Genomic DNA, 19,633 nt, shown 5'->3' on the forward strand with positions numbered 1-19,633 from the left:
AAAGGTCACATCGCTGCCTGTGAGAGCCTGAAAAACCCCACTGGATAAATTAATGAGGAGGTGCCTCTCTCGTGTACTTCAGCTAACAGACCTGGAGAATGCCTTCTATGTCCTGGTGATTTTTAAAGTAATTTTACAGAAAACCAAATGCATAAAAGCAAAACAAATTGAACCATTGATAGAAACACCACACTGTTACAGACACACTCTTACCAAAATACGAGCATTCAATTGCCATTTTAATTTAATTTCAGGGCAGTTTCTCCCTTTAACATGTGTGATACTCATACATATATAAAACAAATCCAGGCACAGCTCTCAGATGACCTGACGTGCGGAGAAGGTCATAAAGGTGGTTATGAGTCCTGTTGAAGTTTCACAGAGGACAAAGTCCTGTGCACACAATGGTAGATGCTTTAGAGTCGTAAGGCACTTTTTTTCTTTTCACGGCAATGATGGCAGATGGTTAGACTTCAGTAACGATTATGCAACAGTTATAGAGGTGAACCAATGATCCTCTCCTTCAAGTAAAGGGTTACTTAAGACAATGATTTACATTTCGATATATCTGTTTATTTTTTCTTAAGAAAATATAGATCACTATACAACTGTAATTCAAACCCATCGCCAAGGTATCCAAAAATAATAAACCTCACCATTCAATGTAAGCAGCATTATGCTAGGGACGGACTGTTGAGAACTTGATGGAACTGAATGGACATAAGCACTTTGTGTGCTGAGGAGAGTAACTCTTCTTCCCCCTCTTTTTTTGGGATGCATATAGTACAAAAACACAGGCACGGTGATCTGAATCCCAACCCCTTTCCTCTTAACATCTGAACATGTTCCAAACACCTGTTGAACATGTTCCCAATTGTTTGAGTTAGTCTAGTAGTTACATGTGCTCAGGGTGGTTCTGCAGGCAGCTAACGAACTCCTTAACGGGGTGTCCCTCAAAGCAGATCTGATGGACAGCATTGAAGAGTGGGAACCTGAGGGATGGAATGGGTGAAATACTAGTTAGATGCTGGGATGACAGGAAGCATAGCATAGGTGTGCCATTCATATAAGTCTAATAAATATAATATAAATACAATAATAAATACAAACTCATCTCACCAGTTTAAACTAATAAATACACTGAAAAACTCTTGCCATATCCAGGTGAATATATCCATATTCATATTTACCAACCATTTACCAGCATAAGTGTCTTTTGGCTTGTTTGGGGTACCCCATCACAGGGAGAATGCGCTCACTTACTTATCCACCATGTTTTTGACCTTGAGGATGTTGTGGACCTCTGAAGCAGTGGGTGGACCTTGCAGCTTTTGACCATTCAGCATCTCCTTCTCCAGCTCCTCAATCGTCTGGGGGGAGAGACAAGAGAACAGCTCGCATTAAAAGTATAGTCCTTGATTCTGGCGTAAAGTTGTTGATATTTGAGCTCAACGGACAATCATATTACACCCCTCCCTTCCATGCCCCTGAAGCAGCATGATGCTTGGCTGCTGTATGAGTAGGATTACTATAGCCTATGACTTGGTCCAAACCACTTTGTTTGTTTCCCATTTACAGAGCTTGTTTTGAGCACACTCACATCACAAGGTAATGAACTGTGAGGAGCAATTTGCTGAATTTGAAAAGAAGTGTACTATTAGAATTGTGGAAAGCATCTCTGACAAAAGCATCATCTTAGAGGCTATCAGCCATGGAGATAGCAGCTATGGAGCAGCTATGGCTTTTAGACATACTTGGTTAGCATGCCCTCTGTTATACCTGAGTTTGCAGGACTGTCCATTGAGACACAGTGCAAACAAATGTGGCTCACACCAGTGGTAGGCTATTCTATGGCCCAGTGCAGAGGCTGACTCACCTTCCCTGTTTTGGCGAAGGCTTCGCCGATCTTGCGGTTGCGGCCGCCGTAGCATGTAGTGATGAGATCGGCCACACCACAGCTCTCCAGGAATGTTGTGGGGGACACGGTACCTGAGGTGCAGAAGACCCGGGCGAACGCGATCATCTCCATCAGACCAAGCCGGATCACTGCGGCCTTGGTGTTGTCACCGTAGCCCAGACCATCACAGAAGCCGGCTCCCACGGCAACAATGTTCTAGAAGCCATCAAGGTGAGACAAGCTCAAAATGCGTCTTGTGTTCATAAATGTTCGGCAACTTTGATGACAACGTAATCTTGTTTACTGATATGAGAAGAAAACAAATACATTTAAAGTTAAGCAATGTGTCATAATCAACATACTTTGGTAGTTATATACCTTCAGGGCTCCACAAATCTCTACAACATCAGCTTCTTCCACCACAGTCACCCGGAAGTTTGTGGTCTGCATCAGGTCTTTCAGTGTGGCTCCAATCTCTTTAGATTTACTGCCTACAAAGATGTTTAAAGAAATATTTCATAGCTGAGATTTCACTGATGCAATAATATTTCAGTGACATAAAAACATCGTCTTCATTTTATTTTTTTTTAATGATTGTTTCCCTTAGATATTGAATTCCACTTAAAGGTAATAACATGGATAAGCCATAGCCCTTGATGATTTCTCACCGATTGTTGTCTCACAAAACTTCCCTTCTGCAACCTCATTGGCCAGATTGGCTCCCATTAGCACCGTCATGGTGATGCCCAACTTCTCTCGAATCACTTCAGAGATCAGCTTCAGGCCCTCTGGACCCTCATCGACACCCTACACACACACACACACACACACACACACACACATGTACGTACTGTATATGTTTATGTTATGTTCAAACTAACAGTATATTCGCACCCTCCCATTGTACAAATGCAAAAACATTTCTTATTTACTACCACGCAGCACCTTGTGCAGCACTCACTGCATTAGAGGTGCTACACTACTATTCTCCTTACACCTATATAAAACAATGGTACCAATCATATGTCCATCAAACAGACCACAGATGATAAAGCTTTAATATGCCCCAGAGGACACACATCTTCAAAGTTTCTACTACAGGAGGGTCAAAGGGTCAAAGTCTCTAAAAAACACCAAAGGCCCATGTAGTTTTCCATGACGAACCTGATTAACTAGAGCACATTTAAAGAAGAGGAATAAACAAGGGCTGTATCCATCAGGGAGCAGACAAGGACACACACCTTGATGAGGGACATCCCCACGGCATCTGGCTTGATGTGGCCTTTGATGGTGTCACACAATCTTTTGACAAACTGGTGAGGGATGACGAAGATGAGGATGTCAGCTCCGGTCACAGACTGCACAAGGTCAGGGACAGCTACCTGTGGGGGTGGGGTGAGGGTTACCATTAGACCAAGAGTTCTCCATCCTGCCTCTAAACCTTCCCCTTCTCTCTACAAAACATTAAAATAGCATTTGATGACTACCAGTGTACAGAATATTCTCAACATTGTATTCCCCAATAACACATAACAAGCTGTATATCTATCTCTGGGAACTCTATACTGTCTGGATTCTTACAGGACCCCTGTCTTCCCAAGTCTCTATATGCCCGTTACTACGTCCCAGCGTACCACATTGGGGGGCAGCTTGTGTCCGGGGAGGTACTTGACGTTCTCGTGGTCGTTGTTAATGATCTCTGTGAGCTTGCGTCCGTTCACCATCTCCTCAAACACCCACATGTTCACGGTGGTGTCAAACTTGGAGAGCTTCTCCGCGTTGGCACCCACGATCTTGGCAATGGCAGAGCCCCTATGGGGACAAACACACCTCAGTTTAGAGGAGGAGACTTGCTTTTCCCTTGTTGCTTTGCCCATGGTTATCACTTCAAACACATTGAAGCAACAACTCAGAGCACATACTAAGTTTTCCCCTTGACCACAGCTGACTGGAAAGGACCAAGACATGCTGTGTCACTATTACATTTCATCTTATTATGACCATTGTTGCATCAAGCAGGGCTATCATACTTCACCAATTTCACCAATTGTTGGTTGACAATATCATATATGTACTCTTCACCAATACACATGAAACTTTGTATGTGTGTAGCCTCACATGGCTGATACGGAGTATAAGGTTTGTGTCCCTAGGTGTGTTTCCCTTCGTGTTATAGGCTCAAAGCACTTTTTGAGCAGTAGCTCAAAAACTGTTTTGCCAAAAATTCTGACATTTTGTTTGCAAGTTAGCCTCTAGGTGCATAACCCTAGCTCATTACCATTCATTTGTGGAGGCATGCCACCTGGTGAATAATGTTCAAAGGAAAAATCTAGCACTTCAGTTGGCAATATCTTGTGATGTAAAGGTTCAAACTTCATGAAATTTAACACCCCTACATCACTACCAAATTATTTGATGCGCACCAACTCTGTAAAATATTGCCCATAGGTGGCACTGCAACTGACACATTTGAAATTTGATAAAATTATACTTGGCTACATTTGCTCACAGTTCCATTTGGCTCGCTCTACAAAATGGCCACCAATGGCTAATCAAATTTCAGCAGTCAATACATGCTTGTGTGATTGGGTAATCTTAGTGAAATTGTATGGTCATTCATAATGGCATATAGAACTTTTTGACCCAATTTCAGTTTTCCTTTCACCTGCTGAACCGGTCAAATCATTCAACCTTTTGTTACTTGGGGCAGTCTGCACAGTGTGCTTGATGATCACTGCTTTTGTCTATATAAACGTATTATTATGATAGTATGATAGTTAGATAAACCTATTTGCAGCATTAAGTCTACAGCTAGTATCGTATTGAAACATATTCTTGCCTTCAACAAATAATTAATATACATTTCATACATGCATATTTTTTGCAACACTTTGTCAATAAATGTCAAGTTCAGTAATACAATGAAGCTCATATTGTTGCTTATGTTAATTTCACAAAATACTGCTGCGGGTTGTCTGTCAGTCGCTTTGGATAATACCTAACCATTACCTTTACTCTACCAGTTCACATCCTGACAGCCGTTTCATCAAGTGTACTAATGTGACAATCTCAAATGCAGTCAGCCTCTTTTAAGACGCTCCTTGACAGCAATAAGACAAAGGAGTCGCCCCACCACTGGATGTAGAAAGGACATCGCTCAGTCACTCACACCTCCTGCACAGTAATCAAGGGGCTGGTGAGATCTGTCCATCACAGTGGACAACACACTCAGGATGAATTATGGTGGAGAACGTTTCCATAAAATGACAGCAGAGAATACTCTTACACAGCAGACTGAGTGAGTATCACCACAGACACAATCACATTCCATATATTTTTTTTTTTTACTCTAAAGTTTCTTTGCATGGCCAGTAGCCTACCAGGGCCACAGCATGGCTTGGATGGATCTGCATAATCTTATGCTAGCTAGATCAAACTGACTTCACAAATCTATTCCACAAATTACATAAAGAGAACACAGCAAGGAGCACGTCAAAAGTTGCAAAACCAACGCATAACACATTTTCTCAATACATTGGTATACGAATACAACAGTAGCATAAAACAAGTCTTGCTAGTAGTAGAACTAACACCATTTCAAGTGTCAATAAACATAGTTTAAATACTCTTGAGAACTAGACAACCGTGCTTCCATCTGCGGATTTTATAAATGAGGCCAATATATTAGCTGACTAAAGCAGGATTTGAGATAGAGGCCTACAAAACAACTGGACAGATTCCATTAGTAAAAAGCGTATGCAGTATACAAGGACCAGCCTGCCCAGGAATGGGTGATGAGTTTACAATCTGTGATCCACTAGTTCCCCTAAACTGTACTTCACAGGACCTATTCTAAAGGGATGCAGAATTGCAAACACATTCTGAAGTGCACGTTGGATCGGTCGCAATTGTATTGTCATTTCCACTGCTATATTTCTTGTGGAGGCCCCTTTTTTCAAGAACCAAGATAAGAAACTTCAAATCACATTTCAGGTTAGATTAAAGCCAAACTGTAGCCCAGAGGTATAAAAATGCGGCAAAGAGAATGACTAAATGCCACCCCCTCTGCTGGTAGCCATAGAAACAAACTCAACTGCGCACAATGAAATAAAGCGCTTGAGGTATTAAATCTTTAAATATTTCAAAGTGTCAATAGAAAATACAGTTTTGGATATTCACTGGGGACAGTCATGAATGTTATAGAAGTGAATATAGAAGTCGTATATCCCCCCCCCCCCCCCCCCCCTCTCAGCTGTTCATCTACGGGACGAGTTGAGCTTTCGGACAGGTCCGTGGATTTGTAGCCATGACTATGGTGTGGGTTGCGCGAATTCAGATCGACCGATAAAAATCCAGTCATGAAATCATGTTCAAACTCAGACACACTCGGCGTTTTTCAGAAAAAGGCGACGTCCCTTTAAAACACCCATCTCTCAAAGGACTTCGGGCACAACTACACGACCGGGGACAGCACACAGGCCAAGTCATCCTCCAGCATACAATATTTGGCGAAAGGGAATTTGATTTAGCTGCAAACACGACATTCCAACATCAAAGGCTAACAAGCAAACTACACTGCGTGAAATGTTACTTACCAGTTGCCAGAGCCAATAATGCAGACTTTTTTGGCTGCCATAGTCAAGAACCTACCAGGCTAAGCTAAAGTAACCTGTTTCTGTCGGAGCGCTTGCACGGACCAGCTGCAGCTGAGTCGGCGCGCCTTTATACCCGAGTAGCATGATACCCCCAGGAGCCAAGCACGCCTCCTCAACTCTATTGGACCATATCGGCGAAAATCTTACATGCTGGACATTAATACGCTCACAACACAACAGATGCCTGTAACGATGGCTTAAATCAATACATTAGTGATGGTCCTTCGATTCCTGTGTCTTAACCTGATTTCAAAGTATTGAAATTGCATGAAGAATAACACCACAAAATCACTGCAATGGTATAAACAAGAGCGTTTGGCATCAATACAAGTTCATCTTTATTTAGACAAAGGGATACAGAAATAATGACGTGTTTGGTCCATGAAAGAAAAAGGTTAACAGAGATCTCAAACCTGGATTTCCAAGACATGCAATCTCGTATTAGCCAAAAAGGGCAAAAAAAGTGTCATAACAATGCCATGTCAAAGCAATGTAACAAAGACAACAAATAATCATTACAAATGTTTATATATTTAACAACAAAAAGAATCAAAAATAGAAAAGGAATTTGCCACTGCTATACATATTTTAAGTAACGTAGACGCTATGGTTCTACATCACTAGAGCATTGCATGACCCACTCAGTCAGTAGCAACCAAACCCGTTTCATCCTTCACACGTTGCCAATGCGTGGCTACTGCGGTACATCAAAGAGAGCAGGAGCCCACGCCAAGTATACTACAGAAACTAGCCTGGATGCAGCCCAGTGTAGAACAGACCTGACATGGATCAGTGCCAGATAAGGAACGCATCTGTCCTAAACTCAGCCATCTGGGTAGGAATGCTACAGCATCTGAAATATGTATCTCAGAGCACACTACTTCCGATAGAGAGGTTACCTGTATGCATCCGAGAGTAGCCTACAGCAGGTAGAGGCGCTGATATATGCATCTGACTGATACTAGAGCAAGTACACTGGCTGTAGTATGCACCAGAGACCATGACTGCTGAACTGTATTAGTTGTATATTCTAATTGGGAAATAAAAAAAAGACAGACCGCCTGTAAATAGACCATCTGAGTGTTGACTGATAATCTAGCTGTGCCACTGGCTGCTGTGTTGATCAATGCACTTTCTTTTCTGCGTTGCTAGCTCCTCCTATAGTCTGCTTCTATTCATATTTACAACCATAGCTACTTCCTCTAAAATTCTCTATGCCTAATGTACAAGACTACTGTACTTTTATATAGTTCATTTAATGAGAACACAAGACCTACATGAAAAGCTAACCTCTTCACAAAAAAAATATTATAAAAAGGCCCATTAACATATTCTAACAATCTTGTTTTAAGGATGGGGGGGTTTAAAAAAAAGTAAAGGTTTTTAGATCTGGTTAGCAGAAAGCTGGGATAAGGCAAACACCTTTAGGAATACAATTCATAGTGTTTAGATATGAGTGAACTCATATGTCAGGGATATCAAACGGAAAGCTTTTTTCATAGTACTGTGGAATTAGTGTGTATGTGACGTACATTTTTTCCACTATAAAATGTAAAGAATGTCCATCTCATGAGCCTCTTTAGAGCTACTTCAACACACTCACAACACACGCACGCACGACTGTGATTAAAAACAGACTGACTTCATAACCGCCCTCCCACCCCCAAAGGCTAAGTCTCAGCACGGGAGGGGAAAAAGCCTTTACAGCACTGAACACACATCCACACAAATGAGCAAATCATGGGGACAGTCTGAGGAACCGTGATATCCACCCCGCACGCTTCAGAGAAGGAGGAGCCCAGGGTGGATTATGGGCAAGCGCCTGAAACCCCAGACATCACTGCCCTGCATCAAACATGTCTGCCAGAGGCGCAAGCAGGTGAGCGGGTCGGGAGGCTGTTTATGTGTTCCTGATGCCCAGAGCCTGTTCCAGCTCCTGTCTCCTCTGCTGGACCTGATGGGAGGTAGACAGAAGACATGAGTTCATGAGATGGGTGAGCAGGAGGCCCCTTTAGAAGGGACCGCAAGAGCAGCATAAGCATGACTGGGGTAAAGGGTGTGAACACAAGGGGCAGACTCTTTAATGTAAAGCCAAAAGGAGCTTCATTTCTATTTTACCATGTTTAATGAAATTACCCCCATTTTCAGGGGGGTGATGGGGAAAGTTCTTGGCGTCGCTTTCTCTTTGACGTACCGGCACAGAGGCTCCTGACTGTGTGAGTGTATCAAGTTCTGTGCCTTACAATAGAAATACTGGCACACAGCCTCGGGAGTGTGTGCGTTCTGTACCGTATGGAATAATTACAGGCACACTGTGCACCGAGTGCGAGTGTGTGTGTGTGTGTGAGAGAGGGAGAGTGATTTCTGTACCTTAGAATAGAAGTACCGGCACACAGCCTCCTGAGCCCAGGGCTGGAAGTAGAAATCGGCACGACGCTCCTCTTCTGGGTTTCCCACCACGTCAGTCATCGTCTGTTAGACACACACAGCACAGGTTAGGTCCAACAGTTCGCACAGGTATCACAACTCCATCAATTATATACACTTTCATTTGACTACATCCAACATCACTTTTATACTTTATATATTTTTCACACAGGCTTCTGCTCAAGGCAACACACTTTTATGTGCCGGTAATTTTTATTGGCCACATCAGTTATCGATTGTCAGACAGCCACACACCGACACGGTTATTGGCTTGTTGGCCTGATCCAGCTGGGAGCTTACAGAAAGACTCTAACAGTCATAGAGGCAAAGGAGTAGCCCTATCCTTTCAACCTAAAACGATGGCCCTTAAAGAAGCTTTAGGAAGGGCCAGTTCTGTGAATCAAGCTGAGGAGTCTCTTTCTGTCTCATTGGAAGTCTAGACAGTGTAAGAGTTGCTCCCTGCCAATAGGCAGAATCCTAAATCACAGAGAGAAATGCATGGACAGCAAACTATAGGACAAGATCACACAACAATGGCATGGCACATAAAAAAACAATGTGATTTATAATACATTTAGGTCTTTCAAGTTGGCAATCACTTTAAAGACAACACAAATATTTACATGTGAGACAGAGAGAGTGTGGAAGGAAGGAATGAGGATACCTTGAGGTCTCTGCACTGAGACTGCAGCCAGTCGTTGATGAAGCCCTGTGGGTCTCTGGCAAAGCTCAGCATGAACTCTCTCTGGGTCTTCAGCTGATTGATGGTCTCAATGGTCTCATGGATCTTTAAGAGAAAGCAACTTAAAACAGTCAGAACTCGCAGACACACACACACACACACACACACACACACACACACACACACACGGGATGGAAATGTATTTAAAAATAACCTGTGTGTGCGCACACAAACAGATACACACACACACACAAGTTACAAAAAACAGTGCTGAACAAAGACACACTGTCTTCATGATACAGTTGTTGTCATGGTTACTACACCACCAATGCTGCAGCGTGGTGATGGACACTGAGGCGTATCAAAAAATGGAGGGAGAGAGAGAGGAGAGAGAAACAGAGCTGGCAGTGGCAGGAGGGGCTTTTTCCATGACGGCGGCGCTGCTGCTCCTCTCCTCTCGTAGCAGTGACCACTTTGTGCACTCAGGAGCAGCCCAGCCCAGACGAGACACAGCATGAGGCACGACCCCAACGAGGCTTTGAACAACAAGGCTACATAAACAGGAACAGGATGTCCCACTCAACATCTAAGGGCCAGAGACGTACAAACCTACAAAACACAAAAGAGCATAGGCTCCGGCACAGACTATGTGGAGCTGGGTGGGGAAGCACGCGCACACACCCACACAAACAGAGTAGACAAAGAGAATGTGAGTGAATGTGTGTGAGGGTGTCTGTGTGTGAGAAACGGCATGTGTGAATGTGAGATGAAGTATATTTCTTTGTGTGTGAGAGAGTGTCTCTTGCTCTGTGTGTGCGCATGTTGACCAAGCCAAAAAGGACAGATTTGACGAGCTGAACTCTAGGTCAGTGGCCCCGAGCTTCAGTCACGATGATAAGACTAGAGCCCAGCAATGGAGTGTGTTCTTACACACACCTACAATTCTGACAAACAGCTACATGTAGGAGAAGACAGAATCTCTACATCTCTACGAGTGCCTTATAAAGGCCCTGCCAACTAATATACAGCAAAACATGACGTGCATTCTGGAAACGAAATGCCGTCTTCCTCATGGCCTGATTCAAGTCTGTTTTTCACCCCGTTTTTCTTTTTGCTGCAGCTCAGGTTAGATGGTAGGTTCATGTGAATGTTTAACATTTCCTTCATGGACAAGACTGTTATATATGAGAAAATGCTGAGTCATCCTGATGATATCGCACACTCTCTTTGTGCACAGCAATTTCACACGGCCAGACTCAAGTCCTCACAAACACACACACACACACGCCAGTGACCCTTACACGCTCCACTCACATGCACCCCATTTAATCATAGGCTTTAAACTAGGTTCACCAACTGCTAATGTTTACACAGCGGTGTGTATACACATACACACACACACACACACACACACACACACACACAGTCTGTGCCCTCACTGAGATAATAATATAAAACTGGGACTCAAGGTTGGTTCTTTAGCCTTTTTCACCATTAGGTCCATAAGCACTTAAACCACTGCTAATCTTAGCACTCACTAAATCAGATTCCCACACCCCCTTGCGATGGTCTGATCGAGCGTATCATGAGAATACTCTGAGAACTTCTTGATTTAACAGAGGCCCAATCAACTCAAATGCCACCCAAACTCCTTAACACCAGACATTCAATAAAACCAAGGACCATGGCATTGTTAGCACAGGAACTCACACATTAGGCCACACGCTTATAGATAGATAGGAACCCACACAGGAGTCTGCAATCAATGTGGTGTTCACCGCTCACTAGGGGTGTAATGATGCGTCTATTTGGGTCAATACCGCAATTCAAAGGGCAGCAAGACACACTGATCTATGCTATCGATCTGGATGGTAAGCAACAACCAAGGTGTGATTTAAGTAATTATATTGTTGGTAACTATAGAGGTGTTTAGGGGTTGTTTGTTATGCCAAAGCTGAGATTAAAATGTCATCTTTACCCACCTGAATGAGGTGTCAAATCAATAGTGTGTCTTTGTTCAGTTTAGGAAAAAACTACCATGAAGTGTTATACATAGATACATCACATATCCACTGCATTCAATCATATTGTAGTAGGTTTTCATAATACTGCTAAAATATGTGTTTCTTTCCCGAGAGTCGATGTAGTATCAGACCAAAGTATTATGTTAGCGCCTGCAATTTACACCACGGCTGTGTACTCTCTGGGTACCTTTTTACAGGCACAATGACTCACCATGTATGCACACACACACGCACAGATGCAGGTGAACCTCTTTGTAGGCACAACAAACGAGCATTGCAACACCACTTTCAAACCTTCCTACTTTGTCAAGTACCCAATGACAAAACCAGTAATCCAGGCGCCCAAGGTTTGACTGCCCTGGATTTCTGAATTATTTTACTCAGAACGAGGCACAATGGGAGTTTGTGTTGCTTCTTCTACCGTTTCCCCATTTCTGTGGTCCTCACCTTGTTGTCAAGGCCTGCAATCTCCTGCTGGCTCGCAGTGGACAGCAGGAAAGAGTTCATCTGGGTCTTCAGGGTGTCGTCCACCTCTACGTCAATGTCGTAGCAGGCAGTCTTCTTCTGATCATTAGGGTCCACACTACACACACAAACACACACACAATTAGGATTGACAGTGTCTGATGCACTGATTCTTGGCCTTTGAGGGTAGGCGCCAAAGACAGGATATTGGGTGTTGCCAATGGTTACCTTATGACATGGTTGATGATGATGGGCTCTGGAGGCATCAGCAGAGCATGCAGACGCTGAGGAATCTCAGAGAACTTCATCCTCGCAGTCTCAAAGATCTAAGAACAAACACAGGCACACATAAATAGTTTAAAATGGGGTAAAGCATGGCTTTGTTCCTATGCTGTTTTAAATAAAAGTAGAGTCCATCACACTGTAGCTAATCAATGATCTAATTCCAAATGTTCTGCAATTTAATAAGATATTTTTTTTTTTTTATATTTTAAAACATATATCTTGTGATCTCTTCAAGGTGCAGTCCACAAAACTGTGCGCAAAAAAGTTGATATTTGTGCTCAACAGCCATTCAAATTACACCCCTCCTTTCCGTGCTCATGCAGCACCATATTGATTGGCTGGGATTGTTTATAGCACAGTCTGACCACTTTGTTTGTTTTCTATTTACAGGTCCAGGACTGTGTACAAACACCAGAGTTTGTTTAAAGAGCAAACACTGAACAGACAGCTAGAGGACTGTGAGGAACAATTCTACAAAAAATGTATGGGATTAGAATCGTGGCCTGCATCTTCAAGGAAACCTTTTGTGTGTGTATGTGTACCTGCTGGAGGTATTTGTCACAGTTGATGAACTCGCGCTCGTGCGGGTCCTGGAGCTTGTGGGTCTTGACATACTGCCAGAGGGCCTGGATGATGACTGGACGGGTCTGGGTGTGGATGCCCAGCAGCCTGGCCAGCCGCGGGTCCAGCTTAAACTGGGGGGGCTACACAGGAGGGGTAGTCCTCATTATATACTACTCAGAAATGGGCCCCCACAGTGGAGGTAATCTCAACAATGCAATCTAACACATACAATACTGCAAACTAAGTGGAATATGCTGGCAGATTAACAGTTACAGGAGGATTAGGCAATATAAACATATCACATGCCTTCTCATGAGTCCACTTGACATATTAAAATAAATTGAAAGAAAATACGTTTTGTGTAATGCAAAGCCTCCCTCTGGGTTATACAACCCTACGGTGACACCTAGTGGTTGGATGTCATCTGGAAGCTCTCCACCACCAGTGGTGCAAAAGGGCATGATGACCGTGAAGGCTGGCTCACCTGGTAGTCGAGCATGAGCAGGACGGTACAGCGTACCCCCACATCACCAGGCCTCTTCACCTGGAACCCATCAGTCTCCTGAGTGGTGGGGGTCCTGTGCCACTGCAGGGACACACAACAGAGATGATAACTCATTACGTGTGGGAGGGTGTTTGCACACACACACACACACACACACACACACACACACACACACGGCAAGTCACCCAAAACCTGCATTTTAGGGGGTTCAGGCTCTAATACTCTCTGTTATCATTTCTGTTTAAACAGCACATCTTCATTTCACCAAGATATGAACTAGGAAGATTTAAAAAGTGACCTCTGATGACAACTAGGGGCCCATGTTCATGGGGTACATTGAACACCTACAAGAACGGTGCTGGTTTAACTAAAGCCTTACCCAATAAGCAAAGAGTACTATAAACGGTGAAACAATACCAAATCTTGCATAAAATGTACAATGTCTTTGAACATTTATTCTTTTACAAATAGATTCTTTTAAGTACTGCACCTCGACCAAATGATTATCCGGCCCATAGAGGTCCTTGTCCAACTCGATCACCAGGGACTTGAAGAAGGAGGAAAACTTTCTCTTCTGCTTGGTGGCCTCATACTTAGACACGGCCTGCTGTAGGACAGAGGATTTCACCCCATGTGAGAACAGCACGGGCACATCATCAAACACTACAGCACATATCAACCTTTCAATCTAGTCAGGTGAAACTAGACTATAACTACACGAGTTAAACTTGAGAAATAAAGTTTACAATCTCACACAGCAAAGTAACAAATCACTGCAACTAATTGTACAAATGAAATAAGATGACTGGCTCTGTAACAATCAGTAATTCAAATACACATTCTCCATCTTTGACCTCAAAGGGCATGATCTCCACTTACATCCTCTAGCAAGCGACCCTCAACACGGAGCTCCCATGATGCAACTGTGCCCTCCCCATCCTCTGCGTCAGGTTTGGCAGGGTTGAAGGTGTTTGAGATAAAGATGCGCAGCTTCCTCTTTTGCTGTTGAACCATCACAATCCCATATGCAATCAATTAATCTGTTTTCTCCATGTTGAGGAGAAAACATGGACACAGATTATATACCTAAACCTACCTAGGTCAATCTCAAGCTCTTTAAAAACTCTTTAGTCCTGTTACATGCATAAAAAAACCCTTCATGAAATTAATCTTTTAACAGGTAAGGTTGGGGGATGTAACCTGTAAATCACCTCAGTGATGATGAATTCACAAATTTCTCTTTCATTTCTATCATTTGGTCAGTAAGTTACTGTCCTTACTAATAGGCAGGTCAGTATGATCAGGCACTGAGTTTTGGCCTTGAAGCCTACCTTGATGGGTCGTTTCAGAGCCTCCTGGATGTCCAGTCGCTTGCGCATGATGGTCTGATCGAGCTTCCTCTCAAAGGCCAGCAGGTCCATGTAGGCTTGGGACTCGGGCACTAGTTCTCTAATCTACAGACAGAGAGGGAGGAAAGAGGACACTGGTCAGGTAAGGAGCGAACCAACTGCAAACCATTCCCCCAGATAGAGAACGCCAACAGATGAGACTCTTCTAGATATGTGTAAACACTTTAAAATAGCTGTTCCTCCTGAAACTAACAAGGAAACACAATTTAACTCAGCAAAGTAAGTCGGTTGAGACAATACGCTTTGTTCTGGTAAATGTTTAGTATGGGGAAACACATCATATAACTTACCCTCTGAGGTAGAATCTTGTCAGCCATTTTCTTCTTTTTTGCACTGAGGACACAAGCAAAAATATTTGTATTGTATTAGAAACGCACATCAAAGTTACTGTGAACGGCAAAGCATATCTAAATATGTATATATTTAGAATATAACATACATAGAATATTTTAAAGCGTCTTTGAGAACATTGAAAACCGCTATAAATGTGATGTATTATTATATCCAGCTTTAGAAGTGCGTCATTTCTTTCACTACAATGGAGGTCAAGACACACACTAACTGTTTCTTATTTTTTTCCAGCTCTTTTTAGGCAACGTCTTAAATGTCTGCAGTTTAACCCCCTAAAGCAGAGGGAGCTTGTGCAAGAGTATGGCTTACTGCTGGTTGCGGTTCTGCTGCTGGACCTGTTGGATCTGCTGTGGAGCAGGCCTCTTCCGGGACGGGTCCATGATGGGCATGCCAGGGCGTGACTGGGGGCTGTTGCCGTACCCTGGAGGGCCCATTGAGGGGCCCTGGGGGGTCATCCGATTAGAGGGAGGCATACCAGGTCTCTGTGGGGTAAAAGCAGAAGGAAATTCAAAACTGATGCTCTGTGCTTCCAAGTGCAGTCAGACCGAGCCATACACTGCTCTTGTCAATCAACACATTACTTTAGAAACACAGAGAGGATGCTGCATACGGCCTCCCTGGTACCAAGGTGAAAGGTAAGGTTTAACACTGCTCACTGAGTCTTTTCGAGAGATTGAGCTGAAGATCCCTCATTCAAACTAGAATATCACTGAGGCATGCAGAAATTCATGCTGATATTGTGGAGTCATCTGGGGTGAAGGAAAAGTAAGCATAACAGTGACAGAAGAACGGCTGATCTCACCTAAGGATGAGGACTAAGTAGAAAATATGAGCACGCCAAGTACAGATTCCTGAGGTACAATAGTGACGAGATTTTGACATGTGTCCCTGCCAAGACACACTGAATGAACGTCCAGTCTCCGAAATTCTCAGTTCACAGTCACAGATAAAGGAGCAGTTTCTGTAGAATGACCATTCTTAAAGCCACGAAGCTTAGGGTCTAGGTCAGTATTCTGAGACAGAAATTCAGAAACTTGGTTGAAACCAGCTTTTCAAGAATCTTTGGCAAAAAAAGGAAGGCGGGAGACAGGTCTATGATTCTTCACATCAGATTGGTTAACCGGTGTTACGTTGCACATCGCAGTCTTGCAACCTCTAGTGCAGAACCGTTAAGGCGACGTTTACATAACAACGGTAGCACCTGGTTAGTAGTTGCTTGTAACGTTGACCAAACAGACATAATGGAGAGCTTATGTTAGATTCATTGGCCAATGTAAATGGTTTTCTCTGCTAACCTTATATAATATAGCTAGCTATGCTACCTACCTAACTTGATAACGTTATTAAGGTTGCAGGGCCTCAACACTCACACTGAACACACTGAACCCATTAAGCAATAGATGGGCATAGAAGATCCAACACCATAGAAAATATGTTTGCTAATTAAAGTTAGCTATCTATAGCTAACCAACGTTAAGTTAACCTGTTTTTCCAAGACCGCCTCCCTTTCATTCTTCTTTGTTCTCAGCTAACGTTCGGTAGCTAGCTTACATTAGCCAGCTAGCCAAGCTGTATCTTACCGGGTATCCAGGTCCAGGCATCGGGGAACGATAAAGATGATTTTGGGCACCTGGTGAAGGTCCCATCCTACCCGAAGGTGTTCCTGGCCCCATACCTGGACCTCCACCGCCTACAGGAGGACCAGGCCCCATTCCGCCGCTACCACCTCCAGCTACGGCTGTCTGAAAACCACCACGGTTCGCCATCTTCTCCGCTAGAAGAGGATAAGGGCAACTATCGCGAGAATTAAAGTGCAGAAAGCAAGTGACATCACAACCTCGCTATAATAGTCTGCTGCCCCCTAGGTGGATCAGTAAGGTAAATTATGGTCAGTCTTTAATAATGTTTTTGATGTTGATACATTTATATACAGTAGGCCTACATAAACAACAATTCAAATTGTTTTTATTCGCTGCGTTTTGTGCGTTTAAGGGGTTGTGTGCACTGTTGGCTCTGCTATCTGATCAGAAATGATTAGGATTTCATTTAGACTATTGGCCCATCTGCCTCACGAAGATTTTTTTTTGGTAGGCTACACTGATCAGTGTTCGATTTAAAAATCGACAAAAACGTTGCATGTCAGCGATGTTGATCTGATGACGTTGTGTATCCACCAGATGTCAGCAGATGCCGCTGTATTAATTTACGTTTGAGTCGTTTTGAGAGATCACACATGTTAGGCCTACTGCATACTACCTGGACACCTCACAGATACGTTCACTCAGTTTTGGGAGATAACTGGTGGATGGTTGTACTTGTATGTGAGTGTGCGAACACATGTGAGTTTCTCTGTGTATGTGTGTGTCTAGCTAAAGAAAACAATTCAGATATGTATATATTACGGCCTATTTCATAGCACAGTTCTCAGGTAAAGACTACAAAGAGTATCATGAAGCATTTAAAGAGTCCCCTCTTTGGAACTCATTGGTCATTATAATATGTTTGTTACAAGCCCTACAATTTATATGTTATTATCAGTATGATGTTATTATTATTGTACATTTTTACTATGATCTGATACAATGCTGTTATAAGCATTATGTTGTATTGTGCATAATACTTTGTTTTGTTTGTCACTTTGTACAAATGCTTTCGCTATTCGTTACTAGAACCATTTTCATTCTATGTGTCTCAACAGCACAGCAGATATTGGTTTAATAATACATGCATTTTATGAAGGCTTGAGGGCTATCTGTAGATGAAAATGACAGCAGTATTACAGGGTAACAATGTGCCACTTGAAAAGATGTTGACATGTGAGCAGACTAACACTACTTTATGCATGGCCATTTTAAATTGATTTGGGTGTAAAACCATCTCCTTTTGCCGCCTTGTTTATAATTGTACCTCTAACTGCATTAGACTACATGTCTACCATGTTTTCCAGTACATGGCTGTTGTCACTGGAGGTTGTGGGTAGTGTATTCCTGCACACGCTACTAAACACTTTGACTCCTTCATAAAACGTCCATGTCGTGCAGTATTTCTAACCCTTCTTAGAACAGGTGTATAAACTGTAATATTCCAGTAACTGGTTAACACATTTGTTGAACACATTCTTCAAAGTGATTATACTAGCTGAATCCAGATTTTACTTTTGCTAGCTGAATATAGTGAGATGAGAAAAGGAGGGCAGACTGAGGTAGACTCATGCAAGTCCATCTCCCTCCCCCTCCCCTTCTGCTTGGCGTTATAAAGCTGTATGGCCCTGGGGACAAAGGACTTCCTCAGCCTGTCCGATGAGCATGACAGTGACAGGAGTCTGCCACTGAAAATGCTCCTCTGTCCGTTGAAAGTACTGTACAGTGGGTGGTGGTCATTGTCCAAGATGGTCAGCAGCCTACTCAGGGTCCTTCTCTCCGCCACTGTTGTTAGGCAGTCCAGTTCCGTGCCAGTAGTGGTTCTGTCAACTATTTAGATAACCTTGGAAACAATCTAAATGTTGGCAAAAGGACACAATGTGTCTTTAATCGTGATTTAACCAATGTTAGGAAAATTCGAATTTTGTTGTTGTGGGTGTTTTCTTTCTTTTTAGTGGGTCTATTCAGTGCAGTGACTGGTCATTAGTCCATGTATTCCTCTTTCCCAAAAGGCTAGAGTGATTTGCAGCAAAAGATAAAAGATGATTAATGATCTGCTTTAGACAGTTTGAACCTGGTACCTCAGTAGAAATATGGATGCCGTTTTACACTCTCTTGTAATCATGTTAGTGTAATTCACAGTCGTCTTAACAGTCAAAGAATGCCACACATTCATGAACACTTTCACTCACAAATATCCTGCAATAACAGTGACCTGTCCTTACTTGTTTATTAGGACTGTTAAAATCACAAGGTGACCTTTACAGTCTAATCCAGCAGACACCTTGCATTCTTTAGTCCTTTGAAGGAACGTGTAGAGACACACACAGCGGCAGACCATCAGACCGATCTGGCCCTGATCTAGTTCAGATGTGGAGCCAGCCATGTTGTTTTCACTTTAATTAACAGTGATGAAGTCAGAGTGGAGCATTGGGGAGGCGGGGTGGGGGGGTGGGGGTGACTGTTTGTTGATAAATGTCTCGGTCAGCTCTCTCTCTGTCTCTCTCTGCTGCCGTGATTGAATGAGTCTGACCGGCTGGAAAAAAAATCAAACACAAAACTGAAGAGGATGGCTTTTCCCGGGCGACGCAAAACTTTCACAGCTTTTTGACTTCCCAAACAGTGCTTCTTCAGTCCTGACCTATTGACTCTTAACCAACCTGCTAACATATATTTTCTGTGCAAAAGAGAGAAAGAAGATTACAGCCATTTTAGTGACATTATCTTTT

General features: G+C 43.0%; 2 protein-coding genes across 2 annotated transcripts; both read right to left on the reverse strand.

The window, feature by feature from the left end:
* Positions 1-221: 221 nt before the first annotated feature.
* On the reverse strand, positions 222-6,618 carry gpd1b (glycerol-3-phosphate dehydrogenase 1b). Its single transcript, XM_080846364.1, has 8 exons — positions 6,493-6,618; positions 3,532-3,709; positions 3,139-3,279; positions 2,566-2,704; positions 2,276-2,388; positions 1,877-2,113; positions 1,264-1,370; positions 222-992 (listed from the first exon to the last, which is right to left on the reverse strand). The coding sequence occupies exons 1-8, from the start codon at positions 6,531-6,533 to the stop codon at positions 896-898; spliced, it is 1,053 nt and encodes a 350-aa protein (XP_080702490.1). The 5' UTR covers positions 6,534-6,618; the 3' UTR covers positions 222-895.
* A 320-nt stretch (positions 6,619-6,938) lies between these two features.
* smarcd1 (SWI/SNF related BAF chromatin remodeling complex subunit D1) lies at positions 6,939-17,030 on the reverse strand (the record flags this gene model as incomplete). Its single annotated transcript, XM_080846363.1, has 13 exons — positions 6,939-8,506; positions 8,923-9,024; positions 9,644-9,766; positions 12,133-12,268; positions 12,379-12,476; positions 12,978-13,139; positions 13,484-13,585; positions 13,995-14,111; positions 14,384-14,506; positions 14,836-14,958; positions 15,204-15,246; positions 15,574-15,746; positions 16,845-17,030. 13 exons carry the CDS (start codon positions 17,028-17,030, stop codon positions 8,453-8,455), a joined length of 1,542 nt encoding a protein of 513 aa, XP_080702489.1. The 3' UTR covers positions 6,939-8,452.
* Between the last annotated feature and the right edge of the window lie 2,603 nt (positions 17,031-19,633).

The sequence above is a fragment of the Sprattus sprattus genome, assembly GCF_963457725.1.
Source record: "Sprattus sprattus genome assembly, chromosome: 10".
Taxonomy (NCBI): Eukaryota; Metazoa; Chordata; class Actinopteri; order Clupeiformes; family Clupeidae; genus Sprattus; species Sprattus sprattus.